Below are 19,908 nucleotides of genomic sequence, written 5' to 3'. Positions count from 1 at the left end.
CTGTCAGGTCTGCAGCTAAAACTGGTGTCACTACAGAACAGAGCTGAGAGACAAAGCCTTGGTTTCAGTCCAGCAGAAATTAAGATTTTTTCCCCCCACCCCACACTTAAGGAATTAAAAAATATTCAGGGCAGTCAACTGTTTATTAGAATGAATTTCCAGTGGAAAAGCAATGATGATAAATAGGCTAAGAGTTAATAATGAACATCAAAACAGATTTAAATTTACACTTCAAGCAAGCCTCAGAATTATTTGCATACCTGGTCTGTACATTTTTCACACTTCTGTGAGCTGTTTGGGCAACTAAACTTCAGTTCTTTTTTCTAAAAGGCTCTCACACTCAGGGTATCTTTGCTTTTGCCTTTGTTCCTTCTCCTGGCTACTCTGAACTGCTGATTTACAGCCTCTCCTACCCAAACCCCACTCAAAGCCTGTGTTCAGCAGCATTCTGAACACATCCCTTTCAGTGCTCTGTGACTTTCCACAACTCTTCCATGCAGATAGAATATCACCTTTTCAAACAGATCTTTCTAATTTACTAGAAAGCATTTACCACTGTATTGGCCATTTAAAACTGAACCAGGCATACAGGTCCTGCCCTTTGAATATCATGGTAAATCATTTTATATTTAATGGTACCCTCTAGTTAAACCAAAGAACGTGGCCAAAGAATGTGAAACAAAATGACCTGCTATTTCCCAGTAACAAATCACAGTTGCACATGGTTGAGACCGAAACCTGACCCTGTGTTGAGAAGTGTCCACACACAGCCTGCACCTATTAAACCAAACTCCACACTGCTGAGCAAAAATATAACTTTTTGGGGGGGATTCCAGAAAATTGCAACTAGTTACAAATATCTAATCTGTATTAATTCTCTTATTTTTGACAGTATTTCTCTAATGACACTGAAAATCATCTCCTTCAGTTTGGCAGTTGCTTCTCAAAGTAGTAAATTAGTGAAAATGAACAGAACCTGAGCGGGCTAAGAAAAAATCCAAATGTTTTGGTTTATATTCATTGAGAAAAATTAAGTTTAGCCTTCACACTCCACTCCTTTCAGGGTCATCTGTGAAAACACTGTAGCTTGAGAGAACAGTAAATTTGGACAGCATTAAAGTGTACCACTAGAACTGAACAAATTCAGAAGATTTTACCCTGCATTAGTGTTTTCCTCAGTTACCGGGATCAGCATGACAACTTTCTCATGATTGCTGATGTTGGAAAGACTTGTTCAACTGCTATTATTCCAAGAAATTAGATTTGAAAACCAGCACAATTAATGTTTAACAAAGCAGCATTTGCTAATTTCACAGGAACGTTGTTTTTCCAGCTATATCATTAATACAATGTGCTTCAGAGACCTCAAAGTTCCCAAAGGTAAAGCCAAGGCTGGGGACATGCAGCAGCAGCTGCCACAGTGAATGTGCCCTGTATTATTCAAAAAACAACAAATACCCAACTCCAAAGACTACTCATTGAATTACACCTTCCTGCTCTTCTCTGGCTTGGGTCAAATCTTAGAGGAGATGCATCATCTTTAAAATCCATCATAATTTCAGTGAGGGCATAACTGTGTGGTAAAAGGAGATTTCCTTTTCAGTCATAAATAGCAATATAAGTAATTTATGGTATATAAGCCTGAAACCTAATCCTGTGTCCAGATCAGTGTCAACAGACACCCTGCATCTCCTAAGTCCCCTCAAACCCAAACTGCTTCCTAGCATAAATCAAGGCTTTCTGCTGCTTTCAGAACAACCTAACTGCAGTAAAATAATACACAGATGCTGAAGATTTGCTTGACTGGGATTAAGAGCCTGCTGATTTATTAGAGGTAAAATCCTCAACACAGAAGTTATGGTATGAAACATGCTTTGCCAAGTCTCTTAAGATGTTCTTTCAAAGATGAAAACATGAGGAAGTTAATTCCAACTTTGATTTTATAAATTAGTACAAATATTAGTGTGCATCACTCACTAAAGTTAACTCAGGGCACCTGCAGCAAGGCCAGAGGATTCTCAAAGGCATGAATTCAAACCCAAACATCTGTGGTATTTAATACTCACAGGGCAGCCTTTCCCTTTCCAAGCTGTCTGCTTATCAGGTATCACAATCCACTCACTGGGTTTTGTTCTTCAAGATTTACTTTTCAGGCCAAGACTTGATAAACGACTTCATTAACCATTAATGCTCTATGGCTGAGTAACTCTGACCTCCTTGACACAGAAAAAGAGTCTTCTCGATTCTAAAAAAACCCTACCTACTTAAAAATAAATATAATCTACTATGAATAGAGACAGGTCACTTTTAGGAGTGTGCCAAGTTGGGATCAGTCCAAATTCTTTCCAATTAACTGCAGAAAGCTGCCGAAGAAGATAAAAGGTTGACTGTTTCACATCTAATGCAACAGCATATACCAGGTTTGGATGTGGGATGATACCTAACAGCTCTTCTGAGCTGCTATTTCAGATGTTTTAAAAAAATTACACTTTTTCTTCCAGAGTAGAAAGGACTCTTATTGTAATGGCCCTTTATAGCCATAACCATAATCCCACCATGTACAGTACTCTTTCCCACTCTGGAAAACACAGGTGTATTGCTGTCTGAAGTGCTGTGCTGACTCCTTGGGCCCACTATCCCTTCTCTTACAGCTTTGCAGGTGCTGTGAACTAACTTTGCAGGAGGGTATTCAGGAGATGTGGCACAGCAACTGGGTGCTCTGATTGCTGCTCTGCTTCTCCTGCCCCAGTGTTAGGAATATGTGACGGCCTTGGACAAAATAACAAGCCAAAGACAGCAGAAATAAGCAAAGTGCAAAGACTCAAGTGTTTTAACCTACCTTTTGGGAGGTGCAAGACTGCAAACAGGAGGGGTGCGGTGGAGATGGAATGGACAGAAGGAGAACGTACAAGGAGAAAGACAAAAAAGATAGAAAAGATCAGTGACTTCTTACATCCATGACAAAGTGAGTGAAAGAAGCCTGGAGAGAAACAAAGCAAGGTTTGATTTGAGTCACCAAGCACTAAAAAACAATCAGACAGGTTAAAACATTTCTATTTCTATTTTCCCCCTTTTTTGTTATGTGATGGGAAAATAAATTATCTTCTTCTTGCACAGGCCAAACACAGCTGGAGAAGAGAACTCACTGGCACCCCATGGAGCCCTGGAGAACTGCTCACTTCTCCTGCCCTTCCATCTGCCCAAACTGGGACCCAAACAGAGCCAAGCTCCCAGCAGCACCATACCTGGGGACACTGAGAAATTTCAGTGGGTTTACAAAGGTAGCCAAGAGAGGATGAAATGTTTTCAGTAGCAGCTCTGCTGGCATAGAAGTAACTACTGGCTTTATTTGGGTATATTACTGTATTTTGCCTTGAAAGTATCACTGTTGTGAGTGAGAATTTCTCTGCAACATTTAACACAGCAGGAGCTTGTGGAGTGTCTGTGGTTGGTTGATCTATATTTTCTTTTTTTTTTGGTAGATTTAAATTATTTTTTAAATTTTATTTTTATTTAAAGCTCTCATTCTGTTTTAAAGAATATACTCAGGATATTACAACTCTCCTGAACTTCCTAACAGGAAGAAAAGACACAATGGGGGAGTCAATATTTTGTTACAAGTCTCAAATACAATGATATGAACTGTCCCCAGTGTGGCAATCCAGTGGCTAAAGGCCTTGAAATATTTGAGACTGACAAGAAAATGCTGAAACCGATTGTAAACCAAGCTGTGAGTCTAAAAAATTAACCCTTGGAAGAGACCAGGGGGATCTTTACATGTACGTAGACACATGAGGGAGGTTGAGCTAACATTTATGTTATCTTTTAGGCTGAAATGTACTGAGTATGTATTGCCATGCCATGCAAAGGTATCTGTTTGCAACTACTCTAACTAACTCTGCAGTTGGCTGGAAGATCCTACTACATCAGTGGAGATTTAGAGAAAATGAGATTGTGCCTCTAGAATATCAGGTTCTAGATATCACACTCCCTGACCCAGGGGACTTTTAGAAGTCACCTCTCTTCAGAGGGCAGGGCAGTTCATAAAACTGTCCAACACTTAAACTTAAGAGTTCAAAAATAGTTGGGAGAAGTTTTCTGCTGTCAGAGGCCTCTGGAAAAACAGAACATGCACCACTTACCTGCACATACATTTGCACTTGCCAAGATGCTAATTTTGTTCAGATTAATACACTGCTGCCTTTTCTATATCCATCAAGAGGCTTTTCAGCTAAGTTTTTTATTAGTATGACTTTTACTGTCACATCAGAGCAGGATTTCATTCACTGGTTTCAGAGCTGGTTCTTCCTCCCCTTACTTCTGAGAAGAGCTTGTGATTCCAGAACAGTTTCTTGGATCCGTATAGTCACTCTTCTTTTCCACGGTTCTTTCAAAATTATTTTTTTCTAATAGCACATGAACCTGTCCCAAAACAGGTTAACTCCTACCTGTGAGTACTATACACTTGACTTCCAGGAGGCTTGCAGTCTAATTTAAAAAGTAACCTGTAAATAAGACTTATTTCTTCCTTGCTCGGTTAAAACAGCTCCTCAGTCAGCCAAAATGTTTCCAGTTGTGAGAGTGCCTTACACTAAAGAAACTGCTGAATTCACAGTACTGGGCAGCATCAAATTGACATTTTATACAAATACTATCATATTTAAGAATCAATTTTCACATTTATTTGGGTGTGTTTCTTCCAAGTAATTTATCAGTGTTTTTTCCAACTTTGCTAAAACGCCTTTTAGTTTAAAACCTGCTTATGAAACACACTTTTGAGATTTAACACTTGTAATTAATATATACTTGCATAAATTCAATACTGAACATGCTGCAAGAAACTTCTGTTCCTCTTGTATCATAACTCTTCAGTTACACTTCCCATTACAATCCCAGCAATGCTTGAGTTTGGAGCTGCTGAGTTTTCCTGCAGAGAAAATGCATCAGCAGACACCAGCACGCACCAGTGGAGCTTCCCCACCAGTCACCCAGGGCTGCCTGACTGCTCCACACACTGGGAAAACTCGGGAGATTGCTCAGGTTACCTGTGCTGAGTCCTACCTTTTCTGTTTGACCGTGATGCCCTTCTGCTGCAAAGCCTTCTCGTTGGCCATCTGCAGGAGTTGGATCTCCTTCCGGGAGAAAAGGCGGATAGCAAAGGCCTTTTCCAGGAGCCTCTCCGGGGACACCGACTTGGCGATGTCCCTCACGAAGGCTCGAATGTCCTGCTGGATGCTGTCAGACTCCATGGGCTGCCCAGCTCTGACTTTATGAAAGAATTTCAGAAGAGCCAGTGCGACACGATAGAGAACTTTGTACCCTTCCACCAGGAAGACGTCGAAGACCCGTGCGATGTATGCCATGGGCAGCTCTCCGAAGAGCCACCGCTGCCAGTCCGAATACACCTCCAGCACGTCTTCGGACACGGCCACCATCAGCTTGTGGGCTGCCTGGCAGTACTTGTTCACCAGGTCCCCAAAGGTCATGCAGGAGGACTCGAAGGCCAGGAAGGTCTGGTCGATGAGCCGCTTGGATGGGTCGTTGCAAGCCAGGATGCGACAGACCTGCTCGAAGCACTCGGCCTCGTCCTTGCTGTAGTGCAGGAGCAGCGCGATCACCGAGGGCAGCGCGGGGCAGAACGAGATGTCCGGGAACTGATTGGAGATGCACAGAATGATTTTCCTCACGGCCCCGATGCCCTCGGCGTTCAGGCAGTACGTGGGGATCAGGCTGTTGTCCACGAACTCCGGCAGTGGAAGGGAGCTGCTGCTGCGTTTTCCTATGATCTTCACCACGATGTCCCGGTACACGTTTGCATCTGGGGTCACTGTGCGGCATGGGATATTGCTGATGAGTTTGTGGTACACTTTGGCTCTCAGAGAGTGGTTTTTGGCCCAATAGCCCTGCCGGGCCAGCTGCTTGAGCTCGTGGAAGTCCGTGCAGGTGAGCTCTTTTGTATCCTGGCTCTGGGCACTTACATCCATTTTGTCCCAGTCCACAAAGCGGCTGTATTCATCCATGGCTCCAGGAGAAGCAAATCACATAAATCATGAGAACAGAGACCTTAGTTAGTCATTGACAGACTCTTGGAATTTTCTGCAAAAGGAAATTTGAAAACCAGAGGTTTGAGTAACAGATAATCTCTTATTTTCTTTATGAACACACATATGTACATACTTGTTCCTGCAATGGCAAAACTGTTTTCTAAAGCAAAGAAAGTTAAAGATGCCTTTTTATTTTTCAGCCAAACTTTTCTTCCATTCTGTCAGTAACTCCTACTGCAGTAATTGATCAAAGGCCAGCCCAGAGGCTGATCCTGAGGACATCTCCCCAGAAAATTAATTTCCCTAACTGAAAGCCCAAGCTGAGGCATGGACCTTTACGTTAACATCTCACTTAAGAGAACAGAAGACTCCCACCGCAAAAAGATATATTGCAAAGTATGTTCAATTTGCAATCTCTCTTTGCAATTCTCTGGGGAAGTATAGGTGAAACTTGTACTAGAGATGCAGTCTCACAAGTAGTGTATGCTGCTCTGAGACTGTGCAGCCAGTGAGAAGAGATACTGTGCTCCTACTAACCACAGCCATGTCCTCTCAGTAATTTCTTTGTGCTGGTACTAGCACTTGTGTGACCACACAGTCACTGAGATTAGCTTGTTAATCTGGTACAATTTTTCTTTTTCATTGGATAAGTAAGACTTCTTCATGGAAAGGGTGGTCAGACATTGGAATAGGCTGCCCACGGAGGTGGTGGAGTCACTGTCCCTGAACAGCGTTCAAGAAATATCCCTGGAAGTGTTCAAGAAATGACTGGATGTAACATTAGTGCTGTGGTCTAGTTGACAAGGTGGTGATTGGTCAAAGGTTGGACTCAATCTTGGAGGTCTTTTCCAACCTCAGTGACTCTGTGTGCAGCTGTACAGTCAGCCAGATCATTGCTAGTACCAGAAGAGACACTTGTACAGGACAAAACTCTGCTTCCTGACTGCAGTACAGGGTCAAGTCAGCTTCAAACACCTTCATTAAAGCACTTACATTTTCTAAGTGCTGCTCTGGATGCTGGCCATGCCCTGTCACACAGGCACACAACAGCTCTCCCATTGGAGATGCCACAGACATCTTTGTGACAGCACTAGGAGCTGAATCATCAGGTTCTGGCCTCTAGCGCCTCATACCATGTTTACCTGATCTACCAGCTGGCTCCAGGTTCACAGCACACCTGTGTCACAGCAGAGAGTGTTGCTGTGACCACTAAAGGCCATATCCAAACTGGCTTTAATCAGTCAGTGCAAAGCCAGAAGGGGACACACAATAAATTCCACTATTGCAGCAGGTCTGCCCAGAGCTGGAACCTCTGCCCATGTGCCCACAGTGTTGAACTGAAGCTGGGAACACGGCTGTGAATGCTGCACACTCTGCAAAGCCAGACAGCCCCTATAAAATGCAACAGGCCTATAAAACTGTTTTGTCCAATTAAGACATTATATAGCAAGGTTAAGTCAATGAAAATATTTACTGAAAGGCTTCCAAAGAACCCTTAGGCATTCCTGTATTGACGGACTGAAAAATGCATGGAACTTGACTTTTATCAGCATGGTCTTCCATAAATCAGGTGCTTTAAAATGATTTGAAACTCCTAAGGTAGATATACCATCAAGACAGGATCTCATCCTCATAGCTTCACCATAAGAAAGTAAATAAAGCATTTTGCCTGAAGCAGCTGTATATTTAATCCAGACAGTTTTAGATTCTGAGTAAATGCTAACCTGGGTATTTCAGAATCACATGCTGAAAGTCCCAAATTTAACTCCTCTTTTAAAAGTTTGGCAGCAACATACAGGAGCCTTTCAGAGAAGACTTTTGGATGGCTTTTCTCTACCATATTTAATTCAGGATTTTTTTATAAAAAGAAGACTGGTTTTGGATCATCTTTCTTGATGTGATGGTAAGTGTAAGAATGATACAGAAATGCTCACCATTTCTTTTTGTTGCATTTTTCCACATCTGAAACTAATTCTCAGACTCTAATTAAGGGAGGCAACACATTGTCCTGGCTCCAGTTCTGAAAGTGAGATATCTTATGTTCAGCTGTGGGGTCTCAGTGTGAGCTCAGCATGTGTTTCCTGGAGATCCAGTAACAGCAGGACACCAGTCCATCGCAGAGCCAACGTCAGCTCCAGGGAAGTTAACATTTTTCTGTAATTCTCCACCTGGGAATCACAGAAACACTCATTATTTTTAATTCAAATCCTAGAATAAGGTCTTTTTGTAGAAGAGAAATTTAATCCTACTTTGCAGTAGCAAAAGCACAGGGAGATGAACCATTCTGCTCCTGGAGACTTCAGCATGGAAACTATCACTAGAAACTATCACTAGTGCTTGCTGGAGTCTCCAGCACACTTCCACCTTCTGCCATCATCCCTTAGGAGCTGCTTAGGTTTATATTAAGGAGGGTTAGGCAAAATGTTCATCATACAAGACAACTTCTAAGATGCCCAGATTCACCTTGGCTGTCTTTTTTTTTTTTTCCCTGTAAACTTTCTTCTCTTGTCTTATTTTCTAAGATACACAGGCATATTTACAGGCTGCATCAAACACATTTTTCACTCTAGCAATTACTGCCCATTCCAGAAACTAATGAATTTGATGAATATGTGCTCCTGAAGCTCACTGAAATCCATGGCTAGAGGATGGTAGTCAGACTGCCAGAAGTTTTCATCTGAGCTCACAGTTTTATATGTATTTTGGCTGGGATAAATCTGTGGGGTCTGCAAGTAGGTCTGGCTGCTTATGCTTTTCACAGCTCTAGATGCTGCAATAAAAAGTGACAGCAAAGCAATTGGGCATCGTCAGGGCTGCCAGAGCATGACCAGCTCTTAACTGTGCCTGCAAAACCAACAGAACTTGTGTGCTTCAGTGCAATGGTGCATAGCTCCTGATACCGTGCCAGCAGCTACTGTAAGCCAGCAGGCCTCCAACAGGGAGGATTTACTTGCCAAAGGAGAAGAGCCCAAGAAATCTCAGGAAAATTCCAGCCAGCCTTCATCTCCTCCTCAACTCTTTCTGAATCTTCCTGCCTCCCTCCTATGGGGCAAGTTCTCTCTCTTCTGGCAATTGTGTAAAGAGCAATATTTAACTTTGGGCTGCTGGGAAGAGGAGACAGATGTCTCACCCTCAGCAGTCAAGAGCCAGGGGGTCAGGGCTGTCTCCTGCCCATCCCTCCCAGCACAAGGAAGCAAGCAGGCAGGCAGTACAGACTTGTGTTTGGAGGGAGGCTGGAGTTTCAGTTAGGGAGTAAAACTAGAAGATGGCTGTGTGAGAGTGCAGTTGTGTCACGAAGTCCCATACTCACCTAAACTACCTTGCTTACCCCTCCATATAAAAGCGAGGTAAGGCAGGTAGAAGAGAAAAAACATTTCAGAATGAATGTCTGTATAAAGATATAGGCTATAGGCAGGCAGAGAGACTCATTTCCAAACCCTTACTGCAGCAAACCTCTTTCCTTCCTGCTTTAGAGAAGTCAGCATCATGTTATGATAAACATCCTCTAACTGGAGATGGGGACAACATGAGCAACTGAACTGCACAGAACTGAAATGAGGTCTAGTACGTGTTAGCACAGGATCATAAGGGCATTGTAATAACTAGCAAAAAAAACCCCAAAAACAAACAAACCAAAAAAACCCCACCAAAACATTATTCATAACAACCATGGAATCACAGAACGTTTTGGGTTGGAAGGGACTTTAAAGTCCCTCTCATTCCACCCCCTGCCTTCCACTAGCCCAGGTTGCTCCAAGCCCCATCCAACCTGGCCCTGGACACTTCCAGGGATCCAGGGGCAGCCACAGCTTCTCTGAGCAGCCACAAAGCTTTAAAGTTCTGTACTAAGGGTAAGCAGTCATTATCCTTTCTGATCAGAATGACTTCTTAAAAAAACAGGAATTAACACAAAAGAACAGAACCAGGAGAAAGAGCTTTTTTCTTAGTACCTGCCCCAAAACTGTAGATTGTTAGATTTATTAGCTTATAATGGAGCTCTTTGAGTAAGTGTAATATTAAAAAAAAAAAAAAAGCAAGTACACAAGTGAGAAGTAGAACTAGAAAAATGCATACTGAGGATCTGCCAACAATGGCTGCAGCACAGGCAAAAGCTTTTTCAAGGTTAAATTTAAACTCTGAAGCAGGCAAGCAATCATTACAATTCAAACCAAGCAAGGACCACAGTAACCAGCAGGATTTCAAGTCAGTGACTGAATTTTCAGGAAATATTTAGCTTGCTAGTCTAGCCACATTTTCATTTCATTCCCTTAGCTCTTCCCATTGTCTTTTGGACTGCTTTTAGAAGACTGCTGAAAGCTGTCTGAATCTGTATAAAATACACAGCAGTGAAGCCAAGCATGACAGGCAAATTCCCATACTGCCTGTGAAAAAAAATTCTTTGAAAGTGTCTAAAAACACATCAGCAGAAAAAAAGATTTGAATTATTACTTACTTTCTGTATGGGGAATACAAGGTTACAATTTTTCTAAAGATAACAAGGCTGAGGGCAACTTCAATAATTTTATAATTTAGAATAATTATTTTATTATTAAAGGGGTTTGTTTGTTTTTCTTTCCAAAATGCAGGAACTAACAAACTGAAATATCTGAACTACAACTAACGCAGAGGGTAATTATTTCTTTCAAATTGAGAATACATGGAATAGTCCACAACAGTGAAATATTTACAGTCTAAACTTCTTTAAAATAAATTTCAACTTTGGTTAAAGCCTGAGATTACATTATTTGATACTGCTTTTAATAAACAAAAGAGAGTGTCCTAAAAAACCCAAGCTATAATTAATCAGATCCTTGTTCCCTATTCCATTTAGGTATTCTTGCAACTTTGTGTTCTGAAAGTCTGGCTACATTTTAAAAGCTTACTAAAACACTTCATTTAATCTACTGCAGCTGCTCTATAACAGGAACTACCAAATTTTGAAAATGATGTTTTTCATCTTGTGCATGGGCAACCACACCACCTTGGATTCAGCTCTTTGCTGTTTACAGATACAGTTAGATACTGACAACCAACATTTTGGCGGGCATTTTTATAAGGTGCTAACAGAAAGCAAATATTCCCTTATGCTGCCCTGCAAATCAAGACCAATGTAGTCCTCCAGACCTGCAGCACACCATTTGGTGTTTAAATTTCTGAGCAGTGTTGTAGGCGTGGAAAAGACTCCAATTTACTCTTTTTCATAACCTTGTTAAACTAATCCATGCAGAAAGCACATGAAGAGATAATGAGAACTGCTTCCTCAAGACTGCTGGCTAGTAGTCCTTTTCCCAGTAAGAGGAAATGAACCGCAAAAATATGAGCAGATGAATTCCATCCTTGAGGAATACTCAATCACCTCTGAGATGTTTGCCTCCTAAAGGGAAGTCTGAAAGAAGCACAAAGCAACATAGCAAGGTCGCAGTGACTGCAGAACAAAAGACAACTGTCAGGAAGCTCCCCTCTCCTCCCCCAGTACTTCAGTGCATCCTGCAGCTTTCCCAAGCCCAGACTCACAGCAGCACACCTTGACATCTCTGCTGCATGGATCTGGAAACAAGACTGGACATCACTGTTCCCCCTGCACCTGCTGATCAGAAGCACAGTTTGTCACTTGTACAGTTTGCCACCCCTCCCTGGGGCAGATGTGTTTCAGAGCTTGAATTAAACACTCCATTTAGCATTAGAAAGCAACCAGCTCATCTCATGCACAGAGTCTTTGGGAGCACTGCATTGTGGCTGCACTGTGGAGCGATGATCCCTTCCAGCAGAGTACACAGAGCTCGATGGATTGCTTCAATGTGCTTAAATGCAGTTCGATCTCTGTGATGTGCCTGCCCTGGGCACTCTGTACAGTACAGGCTGGGCACCACAATAAAATTCCTGACAGTGTTCTATTACAAGTTTAGCTGTAGTGTGACAGCAGATTATTAGATGTTTCCTGCTGGGTTTTGATATGCTTTTAGGACAAAGTCTAGAAACCTCTCAATTTCCCAAGTAACTGATAGAGACCTGACATCAGAGCTCTCTGCAGGGCAAATACTTTTAGGCATTTAGATGATTTCTCTTGGGATATCACCACTGCATATGAAGCACCACAACAGAGGGTTTGTCCTAGAATCCCACATTTTCTTTCTTAGGAATGTACTATCACCTTCTTAAACAGTCTTTATCTGTAATTAATTTTTTGTGCACTTTATTACAGTCTAAAGTTCAGACACACATTTAGACACACAGCAGTTCCTCACTGCAGCTTATATTTAGGAGAATGCATATGCCATAGAATAATGGAACAGTTTGGGTTAGAAGAGATCTTAGAGATCATCTCATGCTAGCACCCCTGCCACGGGCAGGGACACTTTCCACTGGCCCAGGCTGCTCCAAGCCTCGTCCAACCTGGCCTTGAACACTTCCAGGGATGGGGCAGCCAGTGCTTCTCTGGGCAGCCTGTGCCAGGCCCTCACTACCATCGGAGAAAATAACTTCTTCCTAATATCTAATTTAAATATACCTCATAGCTGCAAGCACTTCAATATAAAGCATTCCCTCCTTCCCACCTGTGGGTTGGGATGACACAAGCACTTCTGGTGTCCAGTCCCTGTGGACACTGTGAGCAGTAAGATACCAAAAAGGTACAAGGTAAACACACAGAACCAAACAAGAGAAAGGTCTGGGGAAAAACACAACACACTTTTGTTGAAAAAAATGTAAGAGGAAAGAAATGGTTAATGGCTCCACAAAGGTTCAAAAACGCTAAAGAGCAGAGCATTGTAAGAGGATACTGGAGGTAAATGGTATCAAAGCCATAAGTCAGTAACTTTCCCTCCTGCCTACATCATAAAAACACACAACAAACAAACATTAAAATTAAACAGAGGGTAATTCCTACCTTTTTTCCCTCCAGACCAAAGGAAAACTGCACGTAACTTGCAAAACTATTTTACATGATGCATTAAAAAATGATCCATTAAAAAAACATATCTGTCAAAGTAGTGCAAAAAATCAACACAATTTGTATTGATCGTATTTGTATGTCTGAGTTTTCATTCTGGTCCTTCCAAACCATAAGACTGAAAAAATCTTTCATGTTGTACTAATTCTTCTTCTTCTCTTTGTTGCAAAATTGGAAATAACTACAAACATGTCTCCCTTCAACAGCAAACTCTGACTCTGAACATACAAGCTTCAGTCTTACTATTTTATCTTCCCCATAACACCTCAGTTTATAACTTTGTCTGGGAGTACAGTCAACTATGTAGAACCAAAGACAGTGTCGACTCTCAGTGAAAAACGTGACATGGTATCAAAGCCACACATCAAATCCCTTTTTCCTCTCTGTTGCACTCACTGGATGCTGTCAGTTTGACATCTATCACCTTGAGATTCTTTTCCACTACATTTACTGGCAGAAAAACATATTTAAATACCTGTTGCTGATATGTTCTCCTCTTAGACACAGTGTCTGCATTGGTTTATGTCAAACACTGATTTATTCATTTTCTTCTTATCTAAGCCAGAAGGTGCAGGAACATGTACTTTACAGGTACATGCAGCTATGTTTTACTTCTTACACATTTAGAGTTTCTTCAGGTCCAGAACAGCAGCTTACAGCATGAATGGAAACACAGGTAGATTTTTACAAGCAGAAGACCCAATCTGAGATACCAGGAAAAGGCATCCCTAGGAGAGATGTTTGCCAAGAAGCCTTTCCCAGTCCACGGCAATGTTCCATGGATTTATTAGCATGACAAAGCCAGTCAGTGACTGAAGAGCATCACATCCTTCACCTGCTCCTCCCACTGCCTGAGCAGTTCCCACAGTACATGATTATTCCTTATCCAGTTTTTGTGACTAAGTGTCACACCCGTGTGCCTGGGAGTTTTCTCTACGGATTTTCTACCCTGGGCCAAGCTGCTTCAACACATCACTTCCAAGTGCAGCAAGTGCAGGTCCCAAAGCCCTCACAGCCTGACTATACCTTACCAAGCTAAGAGGCAGCCCCGGCTCAGACCGCTGTGCGCTGGGAAGGAGGGTGGGAGCTGCTGCTCTGTGGAGAGGGACACAAAGTGTTACAAAGCCCCACACACTCTCCAGTGGACAGCCTCAGCACTGTCCATGCCATGACCTATATCATACTGCAACTGTGGGGTTTTGTATCGATCTGTTCCACAAAATAGTAGCCCTTTTCCATGCAGGAGTTAACAATGCATGTGCTGTGCCGGGCCAGGTAGAACCAGAAGCCTCATCTGCAGGCTCCAGGGAAGCCTTTGATGCTCAAGGGATGTGCAAGCAGAATTAGTTCATCAGTCTCAGCAGTAACTTGCCAATACAAATATATTTTCCACTCAGATATATATACACATCCACGAAATAAACATCGCACTGTACGTGTTGTATATATACAATATAACAAATATATATCCCATTTTTAAAAACTAATGCTCAAATTAATTTTCCTCACAATATCAATATTTATCAAAAATACACCCACACAGATGACTGCTGGACATTCTCTCTTGCAAAAGGTTCAAAATATGAACAGTGCCATTTAAAGTCTCTTAAGGAACCCAGTCAATGTCCCAATTCCCCAAGTCATCTTTAAAACAAAACAAAAAGACCATTTAGTCAAAACAGTTCAAGTATCAGTGTGGATACTTATGTCAGTTTAACTCTTCTGTAAAATTAACTGATAAGACATGTTTATAGTGATTTAAGACCTACTCAGTGCAATGCATGAACACACAAAGCCTTAATGGGCAGTGCTGGAGAGCTTAAGGGGTACCTAAACTGGGAAATGGGTGGATGAAGCAGTAACCCTGGTGTAATGGAGCACACAAATCCTTAATCTTTGCTGAGCATGTGGAAATCACTGCACACACTCCTTGCCCCTGCAGTAAGTAAATGGAGATGTACACTTTATTCATGCCAGCAGTTATCCCTACAACTTGTTTATTCCGGGGGAGATCTGTGCTCCCATAATTCAGCCAGCAGCTAAAAACAGGGTAGGAAAATCTTATGATCTCAGACTATTTCATTATTGTCTACACTAAGTAGTAGACAGTTTTCTCTTGGAAAGCAAAACTCAATTTACAGTAAGATGAGCATATAAAAATTAAAGCTGACATTTTACTCAGAGTTCTATTTTCTTCCAGCTCTGCAAAACCCTACAGATTTTGCTCCTTTCTTCTGACATTGCTCAGGAGAAAAACTTCAGTAATCTGGTACGCCCTGTCATGGATTACCCTTTCCTGAAATGAAGTGTAGATTACCCTACACAGGGGAGATACTCAGACACCAACTACACTTTACAAGTAAAGGAGAACCTAAGCTCAGCCAACAGCTCCAGTTCAGGGAACTGGAACAACACATTGCTTTATTTTGGTACTTATTTCTGTCATCTTTCTAAACTTATGCTCTATTAAAAGCATAAGAGTAGCAACAAACACTCCTGTGCAGCAGCAAAGGTACAGAAACAGCACCTCATAGTGAAAAGCTGATGAGTGTGGAATCCCAAACTAGACCTGCATTATTTTGACAGTGATTTCAAAATCAAAGGGCATTTATAATAACATATCAGCTGCCAACTTTATCATCTTACTATTAGCGTATATTGCTAATTTTCTAGTCTTATTGGGAGAGAACTTTGGGAGACTGGACCTGCTATAGAGTTCAGGGTCCAGGGCACAGGATTTACAGGAAGCTTTGCTCTTCAGGGTGCTCTGTACCCATGTGCTTGTTCTGAGCAAACTTGAAGGGATTTAACACACCTGACACACCTCCTCCTCTCTCCAGTGGCACTGTACTGGCCAACGCATTCCAAGTCTCTCACCTGGAGGATACAGGCATATTGAAACATAAAGCAGGAGCAGGAATCCTGTCTCCACATGGGCCTAGATTAGAAAAGAAACATTTTCTGTACAGAATGAAGATATTACAAAACAAAAACATTCAGCAAAAAGAGCCCCAAAACTCCTCCACCAACCAGACTGAAGTGCTTTTATTAATCCTCATCTTAGAACTTGTCATTGTACAGATCTTCTTATGACTTACTCCCTTCTGCTAGGCCTGTTTGTGAGGGGAAAAACAATCTGTAAAAATTAGACTGTTTTTTAAACAATGCACTGGGCAACACTGATATGCATCAGGTGCACCACTGACCTCCGTACCTTCAAAAAAAAAAGGTCTCTGCATGCACAGCTTCCAACCTTCATACCTGAAACTGTGCTATAGAAAACAAGGGGACAAATATCCTCACCAAAGAGAAGAACAGCTAATTAACCACAGTACTAAAGTGCTTGCAGCATAAACAACTCATTTCAGTCTCTAAAATCACAAGCAGGATTACTACTTGTGGCAGCTGTGTCACAAATACTTTTAGCTCCCCGTATTCTATACAGGATGTACAAAGTCTGCATTAAATAGGCAATCTCTGGAAAGTGTCTCTCTTCCTGGGACTAATGGGTATTTGCTGCACAGGTAAGTGATTTTAGAATTGCAGCTCTGCAGTGTTGAGATCCCCAGTTCTGAAACAAACCCAACTATACTCTGAAGATATGCAGTGGACTATGGGCTTAGAACAGCTGATTTGCTGAGAGTTGGCATCTGGCCTTTGTCCTATTAGGTAGAAAAATTCAAACTAATCTGAACATTATTTTTCTTTTCCAAAGGTTGATAGTCACCCTAGCAGATTTGGCAGTAACACAGCACAAGTTTCCTGAAACACAGTCACTACAACAACTTTGTGTACAAATTATTTCTCCTTTAAGTTGTTTTCCCCATAAAAACATAACAAACTAATGAAGTGTTGGATTTTGGCAGCCACACCAAAGTTACACTTATTTGACAACATAATCAGGAGAAGGAGAAAGGGTTTTAAACGGACAGAGAATAAGTTTAGATTAGATATTGGGACAAAATTCTTTACTCTGAGGGTGGGGAGGGCCTGGCACAGGTTGTCCAGAGGAGCTGTGGCTGTTCCATCCCTAGAAGTGTCCAAGGCCAGGTTGGAGGGGGCTTGGAGCACCCTGGGATAGTGGAAGGTGTCCCTGCCCATGGCAGGGGGTGGAATGAGATGAGCCTTAAGGGCCCTTCCAACCCAAACCACTCTGTGGTTCTGTGCTGATGTAGCTGCCTACACCCCAAGCACCATTCAGCACACTCCTTAACACAGACACTCGCAGTCTCCTAGATTTCTCCTGAGTCTCCTTCCCAAGACAGTGGGAATCAACAGCTCGTGGTCTTTTGCAACACGTCTGAAAGCGCAGGCACTTGTTCCCTAACTGCAGAAGTTAAAGCAGGAGGAGAACAAATGAGTTATGTTAAAGCCTAAGAGTGTGAATACCACAGATACACATATATTAACATCAGAGATTTTAAAACATTTGAGTCCAGAACTGGACCTCACCAGCACATATTCCCACCAACACATGTGGACTCCAAGCCAGTCAATCATTAATTATAGTGCAAAGAGATCTATTTTTGTATCAGGTGACTGTCTGGTCAAATACCAAAGCAGGAAATAGCTCAAGAATACCACTTCTGTGACAAAACTCACTGCACCTGCCAACACACCCCATGCAATTGTGTCAGACTATTGCAAATATACCTGAAAATAAAGGCATCCCCAAATGAATTTTAGAGAAATTGTAGTTCTTTGGTTCTAGTCCCAATTCCAGGCTGTACAGACAGAATATAAGGAACTGTTTTTCTTTCAGACCATTAACACAGTTTAACTATTTTGAGCGGTAACTTATCTGTGAGCACGCAGCCACACAGCCCAACAGCAGCAGTTCCAGCTGCCTCTCCAACCTAACAGAGAGGGCAGGGGGGAGTCCACAGAGCCAGAAGAACAGCAAGGACCTAACTTATGGTCTGTTATCAATAATGTGCTTGTCACTGACTGGATATGGCTTCAGCACTACAGCAAAGCCACTTACGACCTAAATAAATGCCAGGGCAGCATTATCAGATTGCAATAACCTTGGTGCTGGAGATGGTGAGACACACGTGCAGCGTGGACTGGTTTCCTTTGCTTGCCTTAAATATACAGACAGTTATTTTAGTACAGGGATAGCTTTATTCCCCCATTTTTCTTTACAGTTCAAATAACAGGGGGATCAGTGGATGGAGGCCCTTAAAGATTTCAGGTTCACAGAACAAACAAGCAAATACAACCAAGGGGAGAAAACAAAGGTCACAATAAAAGGAATGAGCCGGGAAGAACAGAGGTACTTAAATATGTGACAGATCCACAAACAGCCTGCTAGTAACATTTACTTGGTGGCACTTAATCATTAACAGCAAAAAATCCAAAAAACCTCAAACAAACAAACCCCATCCACCGCCCCCGTGCCCCAAAAAAACCCAACCCCCCCCCCCCAAAAAAAAAAAACAAACCCAAACCAAACCCAGGGAGAAAGCTGTTTTCCTTTGAGTTAAAATTTCTGGCTACAGGAACACCTGCAAACTTTCAAATATTAATGACAGAAAAGACATTCAGTACAAGGATTCCCAACAGATAATTATTGTGCAGTACTATCCACAGCTGTCTTGAATGTTACAAAGGATATAAATATCACGTATTGCTTGGAAGGAGCAAAGAGTTACCATAAAATGTTGCTGGAGTCCTTGGATTCGAGTTATCATTGCTGTTCCTGAGTAACTATCTTGGAGAAGTCTTTTGCAACAGTTTAACAGCTAGTGATTACAGAAAGAAGGACATTCCAACAACAGGGACTTCCCAGTTCTGGTAATACTGTGCCCCAGATATGATCCATGTTATTTCTGTGCTCTGGGTACTCCTGGACGCTCTGAAAATCCTACTGGGATTTCCTGTAAGCCAGAAAAGCTTTTAGATGCTCCAGCTTCTTGTAGGACTTGGACACAAAAATACAAGGATTGAGATAGTACAGCTCGAAGGAGAAGGTCCCACTTTTCTCTCATCACAAGTACACAGCACCTGTGAGGTGCCATCCCTCCTGCTGCCCCGGGACCGGAATGAGCTGAGCATGCTCATCCACCCGGCTATTGCTCGCTTGTTCACAGGCCCAGAGAGGCCGAGGAGCATTTTGGCAGGTTCTAGCCAGCACTCTAAATTTGGTGTTTGGTGGCTAATGCTTCGCCAGCCCCAATATTCCAGCAATTTTCACTGAAGGATGGGCTGGAAAGACTAACGTGAAAACAAACTCACAACAAAATTCTACTTTCATCATAGAAATTTCAAAACCATGGAAGGTAGAGGCTGCAGAACACCAGCGCTGGCTTTAGAGAGCTGTGACGATCCACTGCCTCTTTGCGGGGTGGGCTGGCAGAATGGGTGTAAACTGTGCCTGTCGGGGCGAGCGTCACCAGCGCTCAGAGAATCCTCTTCGGCGCTGACCGGCACCCGAGGCACGCACAAGCCATTTAAACAAACACCGTCCAGCCTCCCCACACCCCGAACCGGCCCCAGCCGCAGCCCAGAGCCCCCACGGCCGGCTCGCCGCAGGGACCAGGGGACAGCGCCCGCTCTCCGGTCACCGACACCCCCGGAGGTTCCGCCCTGCGTTCTGGAGCCCACGGACAGACACGGACGCTGGGGCCGCGCCCGAGCCTCCCCCGCAGCTGCCGCCCGGTCTCACACGAGCCCGGCCAGTGACCCGCGGCCCAGCCACGGGGGCCCGACGAAGGCCGGTCTCGGGGCCGGCCCCTCCGGGTCCCTCCCGGCCGCTCGCCGGGGAGATGCCGCCGAGGTGTCACCGCCCGACACCGAACTCTACCCGCCCCGGTCGGCTCCCGGAGCCGCGCTCATCCCCACCCTCCCCCCCGCCTCACCGATCGCCGCCGCTCCGGGCCGCGTCCGGCGGGACCGGGGGCGCGAGCGGCCCCT

The 19,908-nt window shown here is 43.1% G+C and overlaps 1 protein-coding gene across 10 annotated transcripts in view; it reads right to left on the bottom strand.

Moving 5' to 3' along the window:
• TBC1D24 (TBC1 domain family member 24) overlaps positions 1 to 19,907 on the bottom strand; it is a 32,393-nt gene extending 12,486 nt beyond the window's left edge. Inside the window, exons 1-7 of one of the 10 annotated variants that reach the window (XM_042036967.1) lie at positions 19,854 to 19,881; positions 15,871 to 15,931; positions 14,025 to 14,088; positions 11,559 to 11,628; positions 7,979 to 8,212; positions 5,062 to 6,096; positions 2,840 to 2,857 (exon numbers count right to left, since the gene is read on the bottom strand). In XM_042036967.1, coding sequence (XP_041892901.1) covers positions 2,840 to 2,857; positions 5,062 to 6,020 — 977 coding nt within the window. In that variant the 5' untranslated portion in view covers positions 6,021 to 6,096; positions 7,979 to 8,212; positions 11,559 to 11,628; ... (1 more) ...; positions 15,871 to 15,931; positions 19,854 to 19,881. Of the gene's footprint in view, positions 1 to 2,839; positions 2,858 to 5,061; positions 6,097 to 7,978; positions 8,213 to 11,558; positions 11,629 to 14,024; positions 14,089 to 15,870; positions 15,932 to 18,647; positions 19,767 to 19,853 lie in introns of those variants that run through there. The other 9 variants (XM_042036961.1, XM_042036962.1, XM_042036971.1 and 6 more) reach the window with 9 other exon arrangements.
• Position 19,908: the final 1 nt, after the last annotated feature.

The sequence above is a fragment of the Corvus kubaryi genome, unplaced genomic scaffold (genome assembly GCF_017639235.1).
Source record: "Corvus kubaryi isolate FWS band 111438036 unplaced genomic scaffold, C.kubaryi_AGA036_p1.0 37387, whole genome shotgun sequence".
Classification (NCBI taxonomy): Eukaryota; Metazoa; Chordata; class Aves; order Passeriformes; family Corvidae; genus Corvus; species Corvus kubaryi.
The sequence above is the reverse complement of the archived record's forward strand: the minus strand, read 5'-3'. Positions and strand labels throughout refer to the sequence as shown.